Raw genomic sequence first — 22019 nt, 5'->3', positions numbered from 1 at the left:
TCCAAGGCTGACAGAGCAGAATTTTCAGTTCCGAAACTCCACTTCCTCTCCCATAAAGCACTGCAGAGCCAAGTCTACTCAGATTGAGTTTGCCATTGCCAGGGTCAGACATGCTCCAACGAAGGTCCATGCATGTGTGATTTTTCCCTTTTGTTTTCGCCATTTTTCTGAACTTTTCCTCTACTTTTGTTTGTGATAGTTTTCAATGTTTTTGCAGCATGTAGCTGTACCATTCTATTTTCTGTTTTAAGGAGTTAGACAGGGTGTTCTTTCAGCTTCTTTCTGACATTATTGGCAGGCTGGATTAGGTATCAGACATTTGTTAATAGAATGACAACAGAAAAATAGTACAGCTTGTAGACTCTTTTCTTACTCTGCTCAGTTGTTAGATGTAATTTATTTGCTCACTACATTTTCTGTTGGGCCCATCTGAGCTGCTGTGCTCCTTTCTACTTACAAATAGTCTGCTAACAAGAAAGTAGGGAGAAAGACAAACTATAAGAAAGAATAAAGGAGAGAGAGATTGCTAAACAGAACAAAGATAGAAAAAGATCTTCTATGTCCCCTCTTGATGGACAGCTGGATCTGAGGTCCCTAGGCCTTCAGCTTTTTCTCTCGATCCAGAATAGGCATCCTACCAGGACACCAAAAGTCTACTGTTGTCTGTGACTCCAGAATTTGGTCAGATCCATTCTACTTTTGTGACTATTACCCCAGAGCTGAGTTTTCCCCACAACCTTTCCCTCCTCAGGTCCAGCCTTTTCTTTTTTAAGATCCATGAGATTGCTCAGCTCAGGCCTCAACCCAGCAAGCCTTCTTCTATGGCTTCCCTGTGGTCTGTGAGGTACTCCAGGAGTATAAAGTATTCATACTTGAAACGACTCATGCAAACCTTCCTACAGGTCCAGATGGACCTGAGGGATCATCCCGTCACCCTCAGGCCAGAGGGTGGGGGGGGGGGTCGTATTCCCATGGTTCTGACGTTTGTTGCTCCTCTTTTGGCCCATCTCTCAATGCACTATCTCATGTCACCCCATTCATTCAGTACCAACAGTTTGGCTTCCCTTTCCAGAGACTTCTTTCTTGATGCATTCGACTCTTGTCTCCTTGGAGCAAAGTGCATCCTGGAGTCGTGGGATCAGAGTAGATTCCAAGGTTATTGGAGCCATCCCAGCCCTTGTGCCTCAGCTCTGGACAGCTCGACTCCGGTCTTGATGTTGGACCTACCTGGGTTGGTAACTGGAACTGGGACTTCTCTTAGATCTTTGAACTGAGTAGGTTCCCTTTCTGTTTGCCCAGCCTCTGTACTTCATGTTTAGGAGAGTATTTTTTTCCTCAGTATGAGATGGGCGCATGTCTCCCAGTGTCAAATCCATCACATCACTGTCATCTCTGCAGCCAGAAGGAAAAGAACTTGGAAGAGAGTACAGTGGTCTATCACCCAAAAAAAGGAACCACAAACACTGGATTGGTTAGGGAAGTTTGATTATGCTTCAACCACATTCACCCTTTGTGCATTACATGGCACGTCTGACTAGACTTCCGAGAGACCTAATTTCTGAAGTTTCTAAGTCAGTGGCATCTCAACCCTTGATATATTCTCTTAAGACCTTGTAGACTCAGTTGGCCACAGTGCAATCCATTTCTAACATCTCCATGTGTCTAATCTCAAATGCAGAAGATGGTACAACTCGTGCAGCAGGCACAGCCATTGCCATTCACTGTCATGCCTGGATGTACCTGTGCAACTTAGAGGACTTCTTCAAGGCATCCTTTCTTAACACTCCCTTTGATGGGGCTACTTTATTCAGTCCTAGAATTAAAGGATAATTTGACTAGGTGCGAGCAAGAGTGCAAGATGTTGTCTGCCACTGGCATGCATTTCTTCACCACCACAGAGGACCCTTTCTATGAACCAGAGGGGTAAAGGAAAATGCTCTTCTACAAATCACAACAGTTTGCTCAGAATGCTCCAGCTGAGGGTGCTCCCTGAGACACAGGGGATAACTTTAATAGATGCTGCCCGAGGGAGAGGGTGACCCACGGACCAGGTCTTCAGAGGACATTTTTCTGGCAAGCCCTTTCAGTGCTCCAGAAAATTTACCCAGCTACTACATCCTAGAGGCAGTTGATGGGAGTAGGACTTGGTTCTCACCAACAGGCTTGGAAAGACATCATGTCAGATTCCTGGGTGTTGAATGTTTTCTTCCAGAGGCTGCACAATCCCTTTTCAGGCTACTCTAGATATGAGACAAAAGTCCATTCCAGACATGCCACCTCCTTAAAGAAGGGAGGCAGCATCAGATATTCAAAAGCTGTTCATGAAACAAGTCATCCAGAAGGTCCCTCCAGACCAGATAGATCCGGGGTCTATTCAAGATTCTTTATGGTGTCACGGAAATCAGTGACCTCAGCCTATTTTGAACCAAAGCAAGTTAAACCTGTGTGTAAAGTGACTAAGTTCCAGATGGTGACAGTACAGTTCAGTCTACTCTATTGGGGAAGGATGATTGCATGTGCTCAGTGGACCTCAAAGATGCCTACTATCACATCAAAATAGAGAGGTGCTCCAGGTGGTTCTTGTGCTTCAGGCTGGAAGCCAGTCACTACCAAATTCGAGCACTGCCATTTGGTCGCACTACTGTCCCCTGGGTTTTCAACAAGTGCATGGCATTGATAGCAGCCTGGCAAAGGCTGCAGGGATTCTGGGTCTTCCCATACCTGGACAACTGGCTTCTTACAGTGACATTAAGGGTGTCACTGATTCGGAGAGAGCTACTTTACTCCAATAGTGCATGTCCTTATGCAATTTCAAAAAGTCTAACTTAGAACTTATGCAATCCCTAGAATTTATTTTATGCCATATGGACACTACCAATCAGACTGCCTGTTCCCCTATGCTCAGTCACTGTGGACTTGTTAGTGGTTTGGTACACAAAGCTCAAGTCCTCCAGGAGCTGCCCTTTTGTGTATCAAGGCTGTGACTTTGGAACTTACAAGAATGGCTGACACAATCCCCACCACTAAGAGAATTTAAGGAGTTTCCAAACCCACCCCCCTTTCTGGTTGATTACCAGTTGGGCAGGAGAAAATTTTGGTCAACCAGTCATTACACTGAGTACTTGCAGGGTAACTCAGCAAGATCACATAACAACAGGGATCTTGCTATTGTGCAATCTTGGAGTTAGTCAACTCCCTGTACAAACACAGTTTTATGGGGGTTCTCTTTAATTCAGTGGTATCATGTTTGATGAAGAGCAACCAATGGAACTCATGACACTTCCATTGATTGCTCAACATATAACCCTAAAACAGTTTTTAGCCATGCTGATGTATGTTGTTGTTGTGTCTTTCGGCTTTTCCTAGTTAGGGGTCGCCACAGCAGAACTCCGGCCCGCTAATGATTGGCAGTAGATTTTTATGTGCTGGCTTGCCAGGCCTAACGCACAACCTTCAATGAAGGAACGCCCATTCACGCATGTCGCCACACAGAAGACGCTCTGAGAATCGAACGGGCATCGTCTAACTGTGAGGCGACAACGTTACCACAGCACCACCACCGCAGTCATCCACCACTGCAGCCATGCTGATGTATAATACTTAATAACCATTTAATAGGCCTCCTGAAGTAGTTTAATTTTAATGTTTACTTACTGCCTTTAATCTGTATTACTGTATTCTGTGCTTTATAAGGTTCTACATTTTACATATATAAACCCATACTTCTTATTTACTTTTGTATAATATTCATTATCTAGTTTTTTTTTTTGTACCAACACATCCTGGGTCCCTCCTGCATGAAGGCATTTATTCTTTCATATTGCATCTGGTATTGTACTCTGCCACCCAAAGGTTACTGTTTGTTCCGCAAGCAAAGATGGAGAAATGTGGTGTTTATTCTTTTACTCACCAAGCACAATGGCTTTAGAATTTTACTGCCTTAGTGGCTTTGGGATTCTTAGCTTGGGCTGATTTAAGAGCTCCCCAAAATCCTGCTTTTGGCTTTTAATGAAGACCCTACTGAAAAGTTGGTAATTCTGCCATAACTACAGCTTCTGTTGAGTAATGTGTTGTTTTTATTGTTGTTGTTTTATGTGCAACAATAATTTTATTATTGCTCAAATGCTTAAATAGGAAGGATCTTTAATGAACCAAAGCTGAATATGAAACAGCCAAAAACTCTCTGGAGCTACTGAGGTCCACATGACAGGCTCAAATGCTGCATTTTTCTTTAGTTATACAAAGTCCAGTCACATCAGGGCACAGTCCTCTTAAATTATTTGTCATACTACATCTACTGTGAAGGATAACATCCAGAGATCAGTTGATGGTGATTTCTTTATTCTCAGGGACTTCTGTAATTGTCTAAAACAGCTCAAGTACACAAACTACCAAATTACCAAGAGACTCATTAGACATTATTCTCCTATAAAATCAGCAATACCAAATGCATTTATACAAGAATACTTTACAAATAAAAGCAGACGACTGTTTTACAGAAAGTACAGTTGCGTACCTACCATAAATGTAGATGTTTGAGTGTATTCACTGCTGCAATCATTACTTTTGGGTTATCCTGCTGGCAGGCTACCCACAGTCGGCCAGAATTCCAAAGTCTAGGTCCGGCGTGGGTTGCTGTCGCCTCTACCCTGACGTCAGTGCGCCAGGGGTATAAAAGATGCAGCCAACGCCATTTTCTTCAGTTTTTCTTGCCCCAGATGTCAGGTGCCCCTAAATTGGAAGGCTGAAAGAATATGCCAATAAAAATACATGCACAAAAATAACATGTCCTTCATCTACAAGCAAATACACCAAAAAGGTTGTATAGGATAGAGAAGTGCAGATAAGCCCCAGCAAAGAAAAGGGGGATGGTTGGTGGGTAACCTGGGCTGCAACAGTGAATACACTCGAACATCTCCATTTATGGTAGGTACACAACTGTACTATGTTCATCGTGTTTCACTGTTGCAGTCATTACTCTTGGGTTGAATCCCAAAACTGAGGTAGGGTGGCTGGGCTAAATAGGATTGGGAGAGGCTATGAGGCCCTGCAGAACTGCAGTGGCAAAGCCTGCTCTGGACTTAGAGTAAATAGGTAAGTGGTAGCGCTTTGTGAAGGTGTGCACTGAACTCCAAGTTGCAGCCTCTAAGATATCTTTGGTTGGTACTCCTCTGAGGAAGGCTGCTGAAGTGGCTGCTGCTCCGGCAGAATAAGGCCTAATGTCCTTAGGCACTGATTTGCCATGTTGAAAATAGCAGAAATGGATGCAATGGCCTATCCATTTAGAAATAGTCTGTTCTGAGATGGCCTTTCCTTCTGAACCTGCAGCATAGGACACTTAAAAGTTGCTCAGTTTTTCTGAAAGCTTTAGTTCTGTCCAAGTAGAATCTTAACTGCCTGTGTTTGTCCAAAGAATGCAGAATTTTCTCACCCTTGTTCTGTGGATTAGGATAAAAGGTTGGCAAGTGAATGGTATGGTTGAGGGCCACACTGGACATCACCTTAGGCATAAATGTAGGGTTCGTCCTCAGAGAAACCCTGTCTGGAGGGAAAATGATGAAAGGTTCCACAGCCATGAGTGCTTGTAGCTCTGAGACTCGACTTGCAGAGGTTATTGCTAGGAGCAGAGCTGTTTTCCAGGATAAGAATTTTATATCTGCTGTTGATGCTGGCTCGAAAGGAGGCAGTGTGAGATTTTCCAAGACATAATTGAGGTCCCAGGCAGGAATTGGTGCTCTCCTTGGAGGCCTAATGTTTTTGGCCCCTCTGAGGTACTGCCTTATTAAAGGATGAGAAAAGATAGGTGGTTCCGTACTGTAATGGGCTGAAATGGCAGAGGCATGAATCTTAATAGATGAGAAAGAAAGGCCTTTGTTTAGCATCTCAGTTAGTTATTGTAAAATCTGAGGGATATTTGGTACACACTTGTCTAGGTCTTGTTCCTGGTTCCAAGCAGAGAATCTCTTCCATTTTTCTGCATAAGATTTTCTGGTACTGGGCCTCCTGGCCTCCAAGATAACATCCATAACAGCTTTTGAAAAAGGAGTGTTCTGAATGGCTACATTATCTGCCATGCTGCCAGATTTAAGGTCCTGAGTTAGCTGTGCAGGATTTGACTGTTTTGTTGGGTCAGCAAGTGAGAAGTTTGAGGGAGTATCCATGCTGGACCTTGAGACAAGCTCTTCAGGATTGGGTACCAGTGCTAGCGTGGCCAGTCTGGCGCAATCAGTATCATTTTTGGTTTGTCTTGTCTGACCTTTAGGAGTACCCTGGGAAGGAGAGGCAATGGGGGAAAGGAATATACTGTTAGATTTTTCCAGCTGAAGGATAGGGCGTCCACTTTCCATGCTTGCTTGTGATAAAGTCTTGTGCAAAATCTCTGCAATTGGCAGTTGTGAGGGGAGGCAAATAGATCTATGTCTGGGCATCCCCATTTCCTTATTATCATGCGGAAGACTTGTGGATCCAGTTTCCATTCATGGGGATCCATAAGGTTTCTGCTTAGTTCGTCTGCCAGAGTATTTGTTTTTCCTGGCAGGAATTGTGCTTGCAGGTGAACTTGAAAAGCCAATGCTGTGTCCCATAAGGTCATTGCTTGTCTGCAGAGGGGGTAGGAATGTGTACCTCCCTGTTTGTTTATGTACCACATGACCGTAGTGTTGTCTGTCTTTATCAGTAACTGTCCTGGATGAAGTAAGCCCTTGAAAGCTGTCAGGGCATTTTGAACAGCTAGCATCTCTTTTTGATTGATGTGAAGATGCATCTAGTTTGCAGGCCATGTGGCCTGAATACATTTTCCTGCCATATGACCCCCCCAGGCATAATCTGATGCATCTGTTGTCAGCCTTTGGCTGGGGGTAAACTGAGGGGCAGACCTTCGTTGTGGTGACAGGCTTCTGCCCACCATCGAAACTCCTGTTGCAGGCAGGGAATGAGTGCAATTGCTGTCTCCAGGCTGTGGCAATGTTGAGTCCAAACACTTTTTAGATACCATTATAGTTTCCTCATATGCAGTCTGGCATATGGAATTAGTAGAATGCAGGATCCATGAAACCCAAGGCCTGCAGGATTTTCCTTGCAGATAAGTGGGTTTTTGTTGCCAAATTCTTGAAGTAAGTAGTCAGCTGTTTTTGTTTGTCTGGCGTGAGATAAGCCATCTGGGGCAGTTGTATTTAGGCTTGCACACAGGAATATTATCTCTTGAGAGGGCACTAGTTTTGATTTATCTTCGTTTACTGTGTACCCTAGGCCAATTAGTAATCATTTTACAAATGTCAGATGCTTTAGTAGAATGTCTTTGTTCTTCGCTTGAATTAGGCAGTTGTCCAAGTAGGAGTATATTTCAATTCCTTTTTGTCTGCAAAACGCAATTACTGGTGCCAGGCATTTTGTGAAGACCCTGGGCACAGTAGATAAGCCAAAGGGCAGTGCAGAGAATTGGTAATGCACTGGGCCAGCTATGAATCTGAGGTATCTTCTGCAAGATTGTCTGATTGGGACATGCAGGTATGCCTCTTTTAGGTCCAAAGTTACAAGCCAAGCTTTCTTGCCCAGCATGGGCAGTAGCTGCTGTAGAGTCAACATCTTGAATTTTGGAACTTCCAGAAACGTATTTAGTATAGACAGGTCCAGTATTGGTCTTCAGGTTTTGTCCTTTCTGGGTACTAGGAATAGTCTGGAGTAAAATCCTTGCCCCTGCTCTTGTGGAACATGCTGAATGGCACTCATATCCATGAGGGCTGTAATTTGTTTTTGTGCCTCTGCCCATTGATTGTGTGGCAGGTCTGGCATACCTTTTGACCTTGGTAGAGTGTAAAAATGGAACCTGTAGCCTTGGGACACTATGTTCAGGACCCATTTGTTTTGGGTAATCCTTTGCCAATTTGATGGAAAAAGTGCTATTTTCCCCCCTAAGGGGGCTGCCAAAAGGAAAGTGCTTGGATCTGCTAGGGGAAAGTCATTGGGACTGTTTCCTGAAAGGTTGTGATTTGTCTTCTCCGCTTTTGGAGGTAGGAGCACCCCATTGTTTAGGCCTGTATGAGCCTTGGGGCTGAGATCTGCCTCTGGGACGCCTGTATCTGCCTTTTTGTGGTCTGTCTGACTCTGGAAAGGACCAATTTTTAGAAGGCCAGTTTCTGCTAAACCTGGGTGGCTGTACCTGTAAGAAATCCTTGACTGTCTGCATGGATTTTGCTTTATCCTCCATTTTTTTAACACCTCTTCTGCTTTAGAACCAAACAAAGTATCATGCTGTAATGGTGCATCTAACAATTTTGCTTTAACATGATCAGGCAGATTTTGTTCTTTTAACCAAGCATGCCTTCTAATAACAGAACCTGTAACAGCGGCCCTGCAAGAGGCCTCCAGAGAATCATAACCACATTGCAAAGTATGCTTTCCCACTTGTTCTGCTGCATGCAATAAATCCTGCAATTCCTTGTTCTCTGAACATTCAGTATTTGTCATCATTTTCTGTTTAAGCAGTGACATTAAATATTGCTGATATTTAAGCATATGAAACTGACAATTTAAAGCCCAGGGGCCAGGGTTGCAGAAGTGTAGACTTTTTTCCCCCATCTGTCTAGAGACCTGGAATCCCTATCAGAGGGGGACAGGTTTTTTTGCATTGGAAGCTTTAACCCCCTTGGGACCCTGATATATAGTTTCTGGGTCTGCAGTGGGGTTTTTATACAGGAATTTATGAGAATTCGGGACCCTGTAGTATCTGTCTGGCTTAGCAGGTGCAGGGGGTAAAGAGTCTGGGGACAGGCCGGACTCTGAAAATACATAATCTACAATGTCTAGAACAGGTTGAATAGCAAGGGGTCTGTGCTGAGGAAGTAGTAGATAGTCTCTGAGCCTTTTCTTAGATTCAGAATAATTTTGGCTCTCCCAGTGGAAATGTTCCCTCATGGTATGCATGGTTTCCCCAAAAGAATAATCCTCAGGAGGATAGGCTGAAGGAATGGATTATTCAGCATCAGAATCCTCATAGGGAAGCATGGAGTAATCCTGTTCAGAAGAGGAATCAGAGGAAATAAAAACCTGATGAGAAGAATACTACTCTGCCTCTTGCCTAGGCCTCTTATCAGGAGGGGGATGGGAGCCCCTGATCACAGTAATTAGGTCTTCGGCCATTTTAAGCATCTGTTTTTTTAGGCATGGAAGTCTGAGTATGAGAATGCTGTACTTGTTTTTTTGTCTTTAGTGCTGCTTTAGTCTTGGTCTTTGAAGCTGAAGATGGCTTAATATATAGTTGCGTTGGTCTGAAGACACCCTCAGAAGCCGATGCCTGCTCAGCAGCTCCGGACCCATCTGAGGGAATGATTTCCGAGTGTCCAATACCTTGAGTATCCAAAGGCCCAGTCGGCTCCACGTGGGAGTTGGAAGTGGCCCGTGGCTCTGAGGTAGCGGGCGCCAGGGGCTGCGAAAGCACCTCACTGAGAACCGGCGACTGGCCTAGCAGAGGCTTCGTCGTTGGTTTTGGACCTCTGATGCCTATCTTTTTCCTTGTCCTTGCGTTTTTTTGTAAACTCTGGTTGTCGGCTGATCCGACGGCATTATATAATCAAATCTTCGGCCAAAGTAATGGAATGCAAAATCGAACCGACGCTTGATAGTGCATTGGTTAAATCTAGCACAAAACCGACAACTAGCAACATTATGATCAGTTAAATCTAGCACAAAACCGACAACTAGCAACGTTATGATCAGGGCCTAGGTAAGGAATACAGTAAGAGTGAAAATCCTTATGAGATATTTGCTTCCCACAAGAAATACAATTGTTAACTTTTTTTGACATCGGTCTGGAGCAAGAAAAAAGTTTCCCCAACGGGGTACTTAGCTTTAATGAAGACTTCGGTTCTGAAATTCGAATATGAAAATATCAGGAGTCGGCCGACCAGCACTTTCGAACTGCTTTTGCTTCGGGCGCCGCATGGCAAGAAAGACTGAAGAAAATGGCGTTGGCTGCATCTTTTATACCCCTGGTGCACTGACGTCAGGGAAGAGGCTACAGCAACCGACGACGGACCTAGACTTTGGAATTCTGGCCGACTGCGGGTAGCCTGCCAGCAGGATAACCCAATAGTAATGACTGCAACAGTGAAACACGATAAACATTGAACATCCATACATACATGCCACAACATGCTATTAATATATGTTCTTTTATATGAATTTAAGAAGCAGATGGTACCAAGTTGGATTATAAACACACTTACTAAGAGCAGCATAGTAAGGTATTCAACTGAAGAAAAATAGAGCAGCAGAAGTTGCCATAGCCTCGTAAGAAACCATCACTGGACTGAAAAGGATAAACTATGCTCTAAAGTATGTACTACAGGTGAAATGAGAGTAGTAATGAAGGCTATGGAACAGATGTGATAAGTTAGCAGGGTAACTAACTCTAAAGAATGTGTGCTCATATTTTCTTAGTATGACTTTATGTCCATAGGATGTGACAAAAGCAATCCATCTCTGTGATGCAGAGGGATGCAACCCTTTCTGTGACCTCAACAACTACAGGTCAAAATAGCAGACTGGCTGAAAGAGGGCTGGAATTGAGCAGTTTACCTCAGCTCACCTATTCTGGGGGAGACACTGGGATTCTTCCTAAGCTGAGTAATTCCCCACTGGGGGGGGGGGTGGGCAGGACAGTATTCATTGGCTGAAAGGTTACTTGCACAGTAATAAATAAGGGCTTGACTGGGTCACCATCATTGGTTGTGATGCCATCTGTTCATCACCCACTTAGGATTTCTGTCCCCATATACAAAATAATCCAGAATCCCTAGGCATGTATATTATGCCTGCCCCCAATGGCTATCCCTTCTCTTAAAGGGAAGATGTCTGTCTCAGGAGAAAGATTACTGCAAGACTATTCTCTCACTGGATGGGGAGTGCTACCTACATAGCGCCATCAGGATTAGGCCAGATCCCTGTCTGGACAAATAAGGGTTGGGGAGTGACAGTGGAATTTGGCAGTCCTAGGGATAATAAACTGTAAGGTTACAGTCTCCCTAGAGATGAAAGGCACACTTACATAATTACTGCAGAATTCTTTTGGACGCTGCCCTGTAAACACCATATGAAAGGAACAAATGAGCTAATAGGGGAATAGGTAGATGTTAGTGGCAAAGGAGCAGGGGGCCAAAATATTAAAGAAAGGTTATGACTGAGGAAACCAAACTGATGGGATCTGTAATGGTGACAGTTATCCTCAAAGAATGTCAGCAATGAAGCCAAGTAGACATGAAATGCATTGGCAGTGGATAAGCACTGCTATAATCAATTAACCAATTCTGTACAGTTGAATTCTAAAGCCCCAAAAATGTGCACAGTTATATTTTTTTAAATGTATTTATTTTATTATTCATGCAGTGGCATTTGATTACCTGGAAAGTCCAATTGAGTAGAAGCCTATTTTCAGTGAAGGCCAGGGAGAAAAGCTCCCAAGCTATGAACTACTGCATCAAACCAAAATCACTCACCAGGGTAGACCAGAAAATCTCCACCAAATTTGTTGCCAGCTGAAATGTAGTAGCCCTTGTTCCACAGGTCCCTCAGTACCCGGTACCGTGTTTCATGGTTCTGCTGACCAGGATATGGCCAGTGATCCGACGGAATGTTCCAGTCTACTGTCTCCAGCTTTCCTGCACCTCTCCTCGCTGTGGGGATCTGCACCATCATTGTATCTTGTGGGAAATTAAAACGTGATTCTAGGTTTTCAAGTTCCTGTAAAATTGAAGTGTTAGCCTCTGAAGAAGGCTGTTCTGATGTGCAGATAGAAACGTTTTCTAGGGGAAAAAAATGAAAACAAGTCACCCCCAGATGCCTGGTTAAACTGCATAATCAATCACATATGAGAAACCTTTGGACAAAATATTTCATTAGACAAGATGCACTTACTGGGACAAAGTGTCATTTTCAGAAGTGACAAGGACAAAATGTGCAGGCTGAACCAGAAGACTCTCAGTACCACAACAGAGATGTCATCCCTACTATATATCATACATAGACATGAAAGAGGAAATCTCACTCAGTGGAAATGGAATGGATACATTTGAGTATTCCCTAGCATCTAATACTGGAGCTCTGCAATTCACAGTGCCTGAAGAATTTCCACTCATTCTGATTCTCAGCAAAATCAAAATATCAGCCCTACGTGCACGGATGTACATTTGGACATTGCATTATGCTCAAGTATTCTTCAATTTAATAAAAGACCACTGTAGAACATCCTTCTGTAAAGCAAACTGGAGCATTCTTCATAAAGAACTTAGAAGTGAAGAAAATTAAGATATTCAGGGCAAACTGAAAAAAGTTTCTTTAACACAGTACAAGCTGCAGGTGTTTCTGGGATACTGACTATATCACCACTCTCGATATGAGTTTCATACATCAAAGCAGTCTTTGCCGCACATCTTGCTTGATAAAATAACTAAATTCTGTACACTGCATTTAATTTATGTCTGTTACTACAACTTGACTTTTCTAATGTCCTTTCACATAGTAACATTTCTCCCTACACTTACATCCCAATCTGATTACTCACTCTTCAAAGGCATGCTTAACAGCTTGCATGCTACTGCAGTTTAACTTGCCTTACCCCCTTTTCACACTAACCTTCCTAACTACACTTAACACTCTATTCTAATATTCCTTCCTCAATGCTTTGCCTGAATTCCCTTCTAGGGAATGCAATTTCTAACAGTTTTCAGGTTTTAAATCTGCATCTCTAGTGTTCCACTGTAACTTTCCTTACCCTGCTCATTTACTTAATGTTTTCTTCTCGGCCTTTTATTCAATCTACAGTGTCTAGCCCTTAACCTACACCACAGGTATTCAGTTATCTGCACACCTTATACGATTTGCAATGCTACCATGGTTAAGTAAATATTATACACTTGAAATCTGTAATCTTTGTGTAACATCTCATACTTAACTGATAAAATCTATAAAAGCAAAGTGTTAAGTTTGAAAACTATTTTTTTTTTATTTTTAATTGCATTTATAGATTTGAAATTTGTAAAATGCATTTTTATATCTTAATTATTTAATATTGTGATTGTGTAACTGCTTACCTGTTGTGTGTTGCTTTGCCTGATGTCCTGGCAGTACCTAAAAAGGATCCCTGAATCAGTGCACCTACCTGGTTAAATTCAAATAATTAAAATAATGTGCTGCACTGGGGTGCTACAAAACACCTGCAGTGTACTACTGCAGTGCTACAGATCTACAAAGGAAGTGGACATAAGTTATGGAGTAACATACTGCCTTAGCACCACCCCGAGCATGGCTAATGGCAGCCAGTGATAGTGGCATAACCACTGTGATAAAAGACCCTTATCACTATGATACAGACCACTGGCACCAGTCTGTGCTAGAACTCTTACACACACAAAAACATTCGGCATATAAGACTTGGGGGTGTAAATGATGAAGGAAAGAAAATTTGCCTGATAAAGTACCCCCAACAATGTAATCAACACCTATGGGGTGACAGTGAAAAAGATGCCATGTGATATGTGTGAATGGGAACATAGCCCAATGATATGGCACTGTGGTCAGGGACACAGTGTGGCACTGAACACCTAATGGAGAATATACTATACGGGAAAAGGACCACCCTTGCTCATATAGTGAGGTATGGGAATGTATTATAAAGTGTATGTGGGGGTTAACAGGGTGTGTTCAACAGCACATGGGACAAATAGGTAGATACCAGAAGGGATGTAGAGAGGCTGTACAAACCGCTGCAGTGAGTATGCGATGGGTATGTGCACAGCACTACAAGGGCCTATTGATTAGCTACAGAATGAAGGGAAGAGGGACAGTGGCCATATGTAGATGGAAAGAAGTGGCACGCTGAAACAGATTGTAGGATAAATTAAATACATTGTATACTTTGAAAGTAAAGAACGCATCCTGTGGGTTCCTAGATTATATTAACAACACTGAGTTTCCCAAATTCACACATGTATAAGATAACCACAATATTGCCTATCTTGACATCTGCTTATGAAGGACACAACTAACCAAATGTTTGTGTCAATGATCACAGAAAACCCACCTACTCCAACAACTTTCTTCATTTTTCCAGCTCCCATCCATTACCCCAAAAAACAGCTGTGGTTAAAGGACAGTTTGTTACAGCTGCAAGGATGGTTAACCTGGACAAAACTTTCTGGGATGAGTGTTGTGTGTTGAAAGACATGTTCAGGATACAGGTGTACCCAAGTAGACTTCACTGCTAACTTGATGTATGAGGTCATCAACAAACAAGAATGGAGGAAGGTCGTCCTGATTTTAAATAAGATGAAAGTGTCCGACAATGATAATAATGGTATTCATGACACCCAATCCATTACTCATCCCCACTATCGAGTGCTTTTTAAAAGTGCTTTTATCACCATTTTTTCAATGGACTGCTACACGATTAAAGATATTCTGGTGAAAAATTGTCCAATTTTGAGTGCTGGCCAGGTGGTGAGAGAGAATGTGGGGGTAAATCCACAAATTGTCTATAAGAGGGGGAAGAATCTCAAGGCATTGCTGGAAACAGATAAATATACCAAAGGCGAAATCGAGCATCAAAAATGTTGGCATGAGTAAGTGCGGTCACCACTCCCAATGCCATCATATGTTGATAGATAAGAAGTGCATCACTGGTAATAATGTCATTGCAATTAAAGGGCACTATGACTGCAATACAAAACTCATCCTAGGCTTTACATGAAGATTAGGGGACAGGGTCTATAAGCATTTATACAACATAAAAAAAACAGAACACAAATGCACTCTTTAAAATGTGCACCAGAATCCTGGACATCAGTTTAAATTTGTGATTTTGGAACAAATACTATTAAATGATAAGGGTGGACCATGGACACTCGTCCTTGAAAAGTCAGGTTTAAATGAGCAGTTATCTACTGTGTGCTTGCTTAAAATTAAATGCACTACAAAGATGATGTGTTTTCATCTCAACATTTAATGTTAAATTTTATAAACAACAAACAGTATAAATCAAAATGTTACCTTATAGTTTTTACTTGTGTACTTACTACTTAAATTAATTGTAGTTTTAAAACTTAGCATATCTTTTAGTCAAATTTAAATGTCTGTTTTAAGTCTTATGAATGAAAGGTTACTGTCAAGGGGTTGTCCCTTAGGAGGCTTAGCACTACCATGATGTAGTCACATGATGAGGTTGCTTGAATTCTATTGGTCAAAGCAGTACTTTTAAAGAGGAAGTTGTTTCATGTATTTTATCTGATGAAGTTTTTAACTTTAAGATGAAAGCACTCAAATATTCAAGTATTTTATAATTAAAGGATTGAACTTTCAAAGGATACAGTGTATTTAATTTACCCTACAGTCTGGATAATTTTGCTTCAGAGTGCCGCTTCTTTCCTAGTTTGTTTGTTTTTGGAGTTTGCTTGTTGTGCCATATGTAGATGACTTCCATACCCTGCTTGATGCACCACCTACTAACTGAAAAGTATAACCTTCAGGTGTACAGGGCTTGCTGTGGGCTCCATAGAGAAGAAATAACTGGAAAATGTCACCGTTCACAGGGCAGAAGGGATACTGCAAAACGTCTATGCACATGACATAACACTCCTGGGATGTGGAAAAGAAATTAATAATAAATGTGCTATAGACAAAATGTACTTGAATTGTGGCAGGTTCCAATGTAGTGGTAAGTGTTGTGGGTAGCCAAAACAAGTCTTCAACAAGTGTGGTGAAGGATAACCAATATGATACTCTGCATCAGTATGACAAAATACACTTCATGCATGACTGGACTGATTCACAAGAACCTTCTGCATGTGTTCATTCAGGCATCTCTTGGTTGCAAAAGCAGTGACTCACATTTCAAGATATATAGATCTCTATATGCTGTACACATTTCCTGCTGAGTATCACTGTGTGTTCCATGGGGAGGTATACGCATATGTGAGAGTTCTAACAAAACTACTATGGTTTTCATACTTTCAGAGGTTCTACTGGTGGAGGGAAGTACAGACAAGTCTGATGTCAGCAGGTCACCTGTGGCTGGCAGTGACAGCAATGTGTATATAGCTAAGTCCAATGACACAGACGCATTGTCGCCATGTCAGAGACACCAGTGGAGGTACAGTCCGACCTTACCACTGCATGGCAGACAATGTGTAACCGTGAGACCCTCCCATGCTTACCATCAGTTTCCAGCCCACACAGCATCTGAAATTTGCACTGCTTCTAACATGCTCATAGTCACCATATGGGGAGGTGTGGGGGTACATGGCACTGACATAACTCCAGGTCTATCTCTGATCTGGAGCAAAAAGTCAGCATAAATTAGTGCACATGCAGGTCAGTGACCAGGCAAAGAAAGCTGCTACCAAAAATGTTATGGAGATGCTAACTGCGCTGCTTGTCTTGCTTGATGATGTGCAACACCTGATCAGTGACATGGGAGTATAAGGACAGGGAGCAGACAGTGCTTCTCAATTCACTGATGACAAATGCTGCTTCCCTGGGTATTTCAATAAAACATTTGGTAACTGCCTGTGCAGGCCACTTAGGGGCTGAGGGAGGGTGGAAAAGAAATGAATAAGCAAATGCCAGCCTTACTCAGACCATTACTGAGGTAGCTTAGCTGTCAGCTGTGGCCACACAGCCTACCATCCCCTGGCTGGTAGTATCATGGTCATGTGTTCCAGTGTTCTCAGGCTCAATATCTGGGAGCCCACATCAGGATGCTTGTGACCAGTGCAATATTGTAGCACTTCAATATCCTCTGTGGGCACACGGAGCACCTCTTCTGACTTTAGCCATTACCTAAGAAATGGATGATGATGCTGTATAGGCTGTTGACATGGGACACTCTGTCAGGACATGCACAGACAATCCATTCTACATGTATCTGTCCAGCCAGGTAAGTCTTGGCTTCGTCTCTGTCATAGACCACAACAAATCTTGAGACTACAGGCTACCACAGTGGATACTGCCAACAGCCACAGAATAGCAGCGCATCCCCACCCCCAGATGTAATCACCAACTCCTCATAACATCCTACCAGAATGCCTACCAAATTCAGCTTCTATGACCTTGCCCTATTTGCTGCTGTCACCTAGTATTGTGTGGCACAACTGTGCAAATGCCGATGACTGCTCCCTGCCCAACCTTTAACCTGTATGCACAGGCAGTCCATGCATTATCTTGCACAGCCTGGTTTTGATAACGCATGTCATCATTCTATTCTGTGTTATCTGTATTATGGTCCATAGTTGTGGATCAGATTTTGCCTCTTCACCAGTGCTACTGTATGTTTGCTACCTCTGTTGTGCACACAGGATTGCTGCTGTCTGTTTGTACCTTCCCTGTAAATGCTCATCTTCTGCTGCTTGGCTTGCTATAACAGACCCTGCTGGATGGTTCTGTGCTGCATCAGTTTTTTCTACAGTGTCATATTATGCAACATGGCACACACCATGATCATCTTGTTGCTGGTCTTAGGTGTGTATTTCAGCAATCTAACTGATGTGGTGAGACAGTGGAAGCATCATTAAATTGCCTAGATGCACTTCTCAGATTTCTATGTTTCAGCATCTGTTATGTTGCACTCCATCTCTGCCAAGACCTGAGAGTTGTACATAGGTTATTATTCGTGGCTCCAGAGCACATCCAGCATTCCTGCAATACACATCAGTCACAATATTACATATGGTCTACTTCACTTACATGGTAAGTGTATATAACACCATGGGTAACCTACCTATGTTGCAGCTACAGACTATAGGACCCTGTGAGAAGCTGCCCCCGTAAGCGCTGGTATAGGTTGGATATGTGCTGTTTTGTGCTATCATGAAAACTGCCTGGGTGGCGCATGGACAAATTATATATAATGGCCTGGGTATTGTACACTAACTGGCAGTTCAGAGAGTGAAAGCCCTTCCTGCTAATATAGCTCTGCCACTATGGAACAGGGGGGACTTTGATGACAATAACTGTGTAATCTATGGCTCTCTCAATCCCAGGGAAATGGGCGATACAGTCCTGGAGGAACCAGATATTTCCCTCCACATGCTGCAGCATGATGTCAAAGAACTAATGTAGTATATGCAAGGCTGTCACCTGTGATCTCATTAACTTATCATTCCACAGTTGTGACAGAAGGTCTGTGTAGCTTAGAGGATTAGTGCTACATATATCTCTGCGTATACTGGCAATGGTGATCCACTCAACTGTCTCAATTTCACTTGTGTATGACAGTTCAGCGGTCATGTGTGGTCTTCTGAGGTCTTTCAGGTGATGATACTTAAGATACTGATAGTACCTTCTGCAGTGGGGTGGATGGCTGCGATAAACCCAGTGCCCATCACCTGACGTAACAGTGGCCACTTACACATGCCCTTCTACTACAGAAGCTGGTATTCATAGTTCCTCCAATAGCCTGTACATCATAAAACCCTGGTGTTAAAAATAAGATTGATCTGTGGCACAACTGTGCCTCTTTTACACATTTCTGAATTGCTCAGCTGTGTTTGATGCCATCAGTTGTATAATCTGTGTGCCTCATTTGCACACGGTTCCTCATTTTTCATATAATTTAGTGGTCACTGATTGCATACTGTGCAAATTTTTAAGTTGTTTGACTGCACCTTTTGTGTCTGAATCACCCACACTCAGCACACTCCATCTATTTGCAATACATTTTATACTGAATGTATATGAATCCCAACCTTGCAGTGTCCCAAGGTACAGAAGCTTTAAATCAACATACAAGTCAGAGAATGCAATATGCAACAGTATTTTCTACCTCATCTACAGTGTGAAATAAAATCAGTAGGTAGTTGTTTTTATGAAATGCTGGTAGGCATCCCAAAGATGAAGACAGCACCTCCTGTTACTTCTGAAATCAACAAATAAGGAACAAAGCAGGATTTCTGCTGGCTTCAACCAAGAGGAAAGATGGCATATTAGTGAAAAAAAAAAGACTTCACTAGCTTATACTCAAGACTTTCTATCTGGAAAAGGCAGGAAAACAGCTGGCAAACTGAACTTGGATGGCCAAATTAAATCAGGTAATTAGGAGGACAGGGTGGTATGCAACATCATGACAGGCAGTCTCAGGTTCCATTTTAATACTTAACACATCCAGAAAAAAAAGCATAGTTTCAACAAATCCAAATAATGGAGAATCCTCTCACTGTTACTCTGTGGAGAAGGAAAGGGGAAGAGAGAGGAGGATCTCTGGTACTGTTTTGAGGAGGTTTGCAAGACTGTATTCTCAGAACATCCCAGATGATAATAAAAATGTGATTTTAAATTTACCTTTAGTACAGATTTATTGTTTGGTCCCTCTGCTGCAGTAATGACCAAAAAGTATGATGAAAGGGGCAAGCTGATCCAGGGAATGTCTGATTTTTCAGCTCTCATTTTCCAAGGGATTTTCTATCTCCACATCTAGTTTTGGAAAAAAAAAGAAGAATGAACAATCTCAACAAAATACAAGTAAACAAACGTTTAAGAAGAAATGGCTATGGGGTTCCAAAAAGAAGTCTCAAATCTCCCAAAACCAAGGACAGTCCAACAAGCTTGAATGACTGTTCAAAAGATCTTGTGACCCCTTTCCACCCTGGACCCTTTCTTCTTCCAGAGAGTCTGACTCTCCATTTTTTCAGTAACCATCTGAAATGTTGGGAGCCACTAGCTAGATCGAGTCCAGAAGTATGGAGACTGAATGGCTGAAAGAGCGGACTTATATATACTACGTCTGAGATGCCATTTCTCAGAATATTCCCTTTTCTCAGCAGCATGGTGATCTTGCAGTTGGTATACATCAGTTCAGGGGGTGTGGGGGTTGACTCTCCACCCCACAAAAATAATTTTAAGGAGAAGAGCAGTTTTTGAGATTTGCTGTTCTCCGGGTCTTTGATCTTTTTTTTTTTTTCTTTTTTTGGCTTATCAAGTGCTGACGTTTCAATAAGTAAGCCCTGTTCTGCATTTTGGCAACAGGTTTCAGACAAATGGGTTCTGAAACTCATTCCCCAAGGTCACAGATGGCAGTGGCATTAAATTTCTTTTCCCATGGGGTCATTCCTCATACTCGACATCAGACTTGTTTCCACTGGTTCTTCATCACATGCTTTTCCAAGGAGTGACTGCACCAGTTGCTCCTTTCCAGGTGGGGAAAGATTTTTACTCAGTGATGTTCATAGTGCCAAACTAAGAAAATGCTTGGAGACCACATCTGGATCTTTCTTTCCTAAACCTGTTATGTGATAGCGCCCAAATTCAAAATGATGTCACTTTACAATTTTTTTTATCTTTTCTTCCTCTTTCAAGTTTCCTGGTACACTAGATTTAAAAGATGCTTATCACATCTCTATTCATCCAGACTTCAGAAGTTTCTTAAGGTTTTGAATGTCTGGATTACATTATTAGCTTTCTCCCTTAACTCTTTGGACTATCCACTTCACCAAGGGTGTTTACAAAGTGTCTAGCCTCAGTGATAGCTCATTGCAGGCTACAGAGTATCTACATTTTTCATATTTATTGTATGAAAACTGAGAGGACCATAACAGCCAGAGGATGTGGCTAACCCCCGGGTAATACTGGTTGTAGGTGCTATGCCAGAGGAATCTGTGGTAAAATATGAGTGGTCTGACGCACAAATGACCACAGCAATATCACCGACCTGCAGCTGCAGCAAACTGCTAGTTGCAGTGTTGGCAAATGCTGTTTGCTTAATTACGTACTCATATTATGATCCAATGACCAAACACTCCTGTCTATCCACAAACCTATCGAATCTGCTGGGCACTGTCTGTACTCGTACCATATTGCTAAGGCCTGGAACTCATTATCTCTATCCATCAGGTCAGTACTCTTCTTCCCATCCTAACTGTTCTGAAAGACTTTGTAGCCAAAAACTGACAGTGTTCTTGCTCAACACCAACAGAAACAATGTCCCTAAATGTGGAAAAATTCCTAGTCATACCCTACATCTCCTTACTCTCCCTTCTTCACTTACTTCCTTACTTCTAGCACTTTCTGTTCCCTAATGTGCTTTCTAAAATATACCATAAGCCTGCCTTTCTCTCACTCTGTATTTCATTTCCCGTTTGCATTATACTAACTTACCTTTAATTCCTCTATAATCTGGCTAACACTTTTCTAACCACTAAATCATTGTCATATAACATGTATCTGTTTTATACAATTAGGTTCATAGGTTCATAGATCATAGATTAGGTTCATAGATCAGTACTAGGCTAACTGCCCTTGCGAGCCATTTTAAGCCTAGCCAATTATCCCTTGGGAGACTTGAAACATGCACCTTGTGTTTGTAAGGCAAACACCTTAACCATTAGGTCACCCTCCCAACCCCTAATTGTTTAAACTAGATTTGTTTTTTTAATTATTTTTATAAAGACTGCAAAATTATTATTCTTAAAATGTTTTGTAATACCCTGCAGCTTTTCTCCCTGGGCCCCCCTCTAAAAATGAGCACCCACTCAAATCTGAATTTCTATTTAGATGACTTGATTCTCTTTGAAGAGGCATTTTCAAAGTGTCAGGAATCTCTTGGGTGAGAAATCTCTTACATAAGGTGGGATTCCAAAAGAAAATTCAAAATTATTTCTAATTTTTTCTCACAGGATTGTGTTTCTGGGATGTCAACTATGCACCTCAGTTCAAAGAGCTTTTCTTCCACAGGAAAAAAAAAAACAGATCTATATCTAAATCTATTTCCAGGGTTTTCCATTCAGACTTTGGTCACTGCAAGGGAATGCTTCCTGAATATTTTGGGACGCATGGCTTCTATACTTCTCATGATTTTCCTGGCAGGACTCCTTATGAGAAAGAGACAATGATATCTGAAGTCTCTCTGTTCTCAGCACCAACACCCCCCATCCCCATCTTTTTAGATCCCACCACTGAGGTTTGTCAAAAGCTAAGTCACTTGTTCCCTAAATCCAGGTCTCCCCTTCTCCCTTCCTGTTCCAAAGCAGTCAGTCACCACA

The 22019-nt window shown here is 42.2% G+C and overlaps 1 protein-coding gene across 3 annotated transcripts in view; it reads right to left on the bottom strand.

The window, feature by feature from the left end:
* Positions 1–22019, bottom strand: part of TSEN34 (tRNA splicing endonuclease subunit 34) — a 235825-nt gene that overhangs the window by 23464 nt on the left and 190342 nt on the right. For all 3 annotated transcript variants that reach the window (XM_044081632.1, XM_044081641.1, XM_044081649.1), the window contains exon 4: positions 11493–11798. In XM_044081632.1, coding sequence (XP_043937567.1) covers positions 11493–11798 — 306 coding nt within the window. The remainder of the gene's footprint in view (positions 1–11492; positions 11799–22019) is intronic.

This window comes from Protopterus annectens, chromosome 1.part1 (genome assembly GCF_019279795.1).
Source record: "Protopterus annectens isolate FY-2018-M chromosome 1.part1, PAN1.0, whole genome shotgun sequence".
Taxonomy (NCBI): domain Eukaryota; kingdom Metazoa; phylum Chordata; order Ceratodontiformes; family Protopteridae; genus Protopterus; species Protopterus annectens.
The sequence above is the reverse complement of the archived record's forward strand: the minus strand, read 5'-3'. Positions and strand labels throughout refer to the sequence as shown.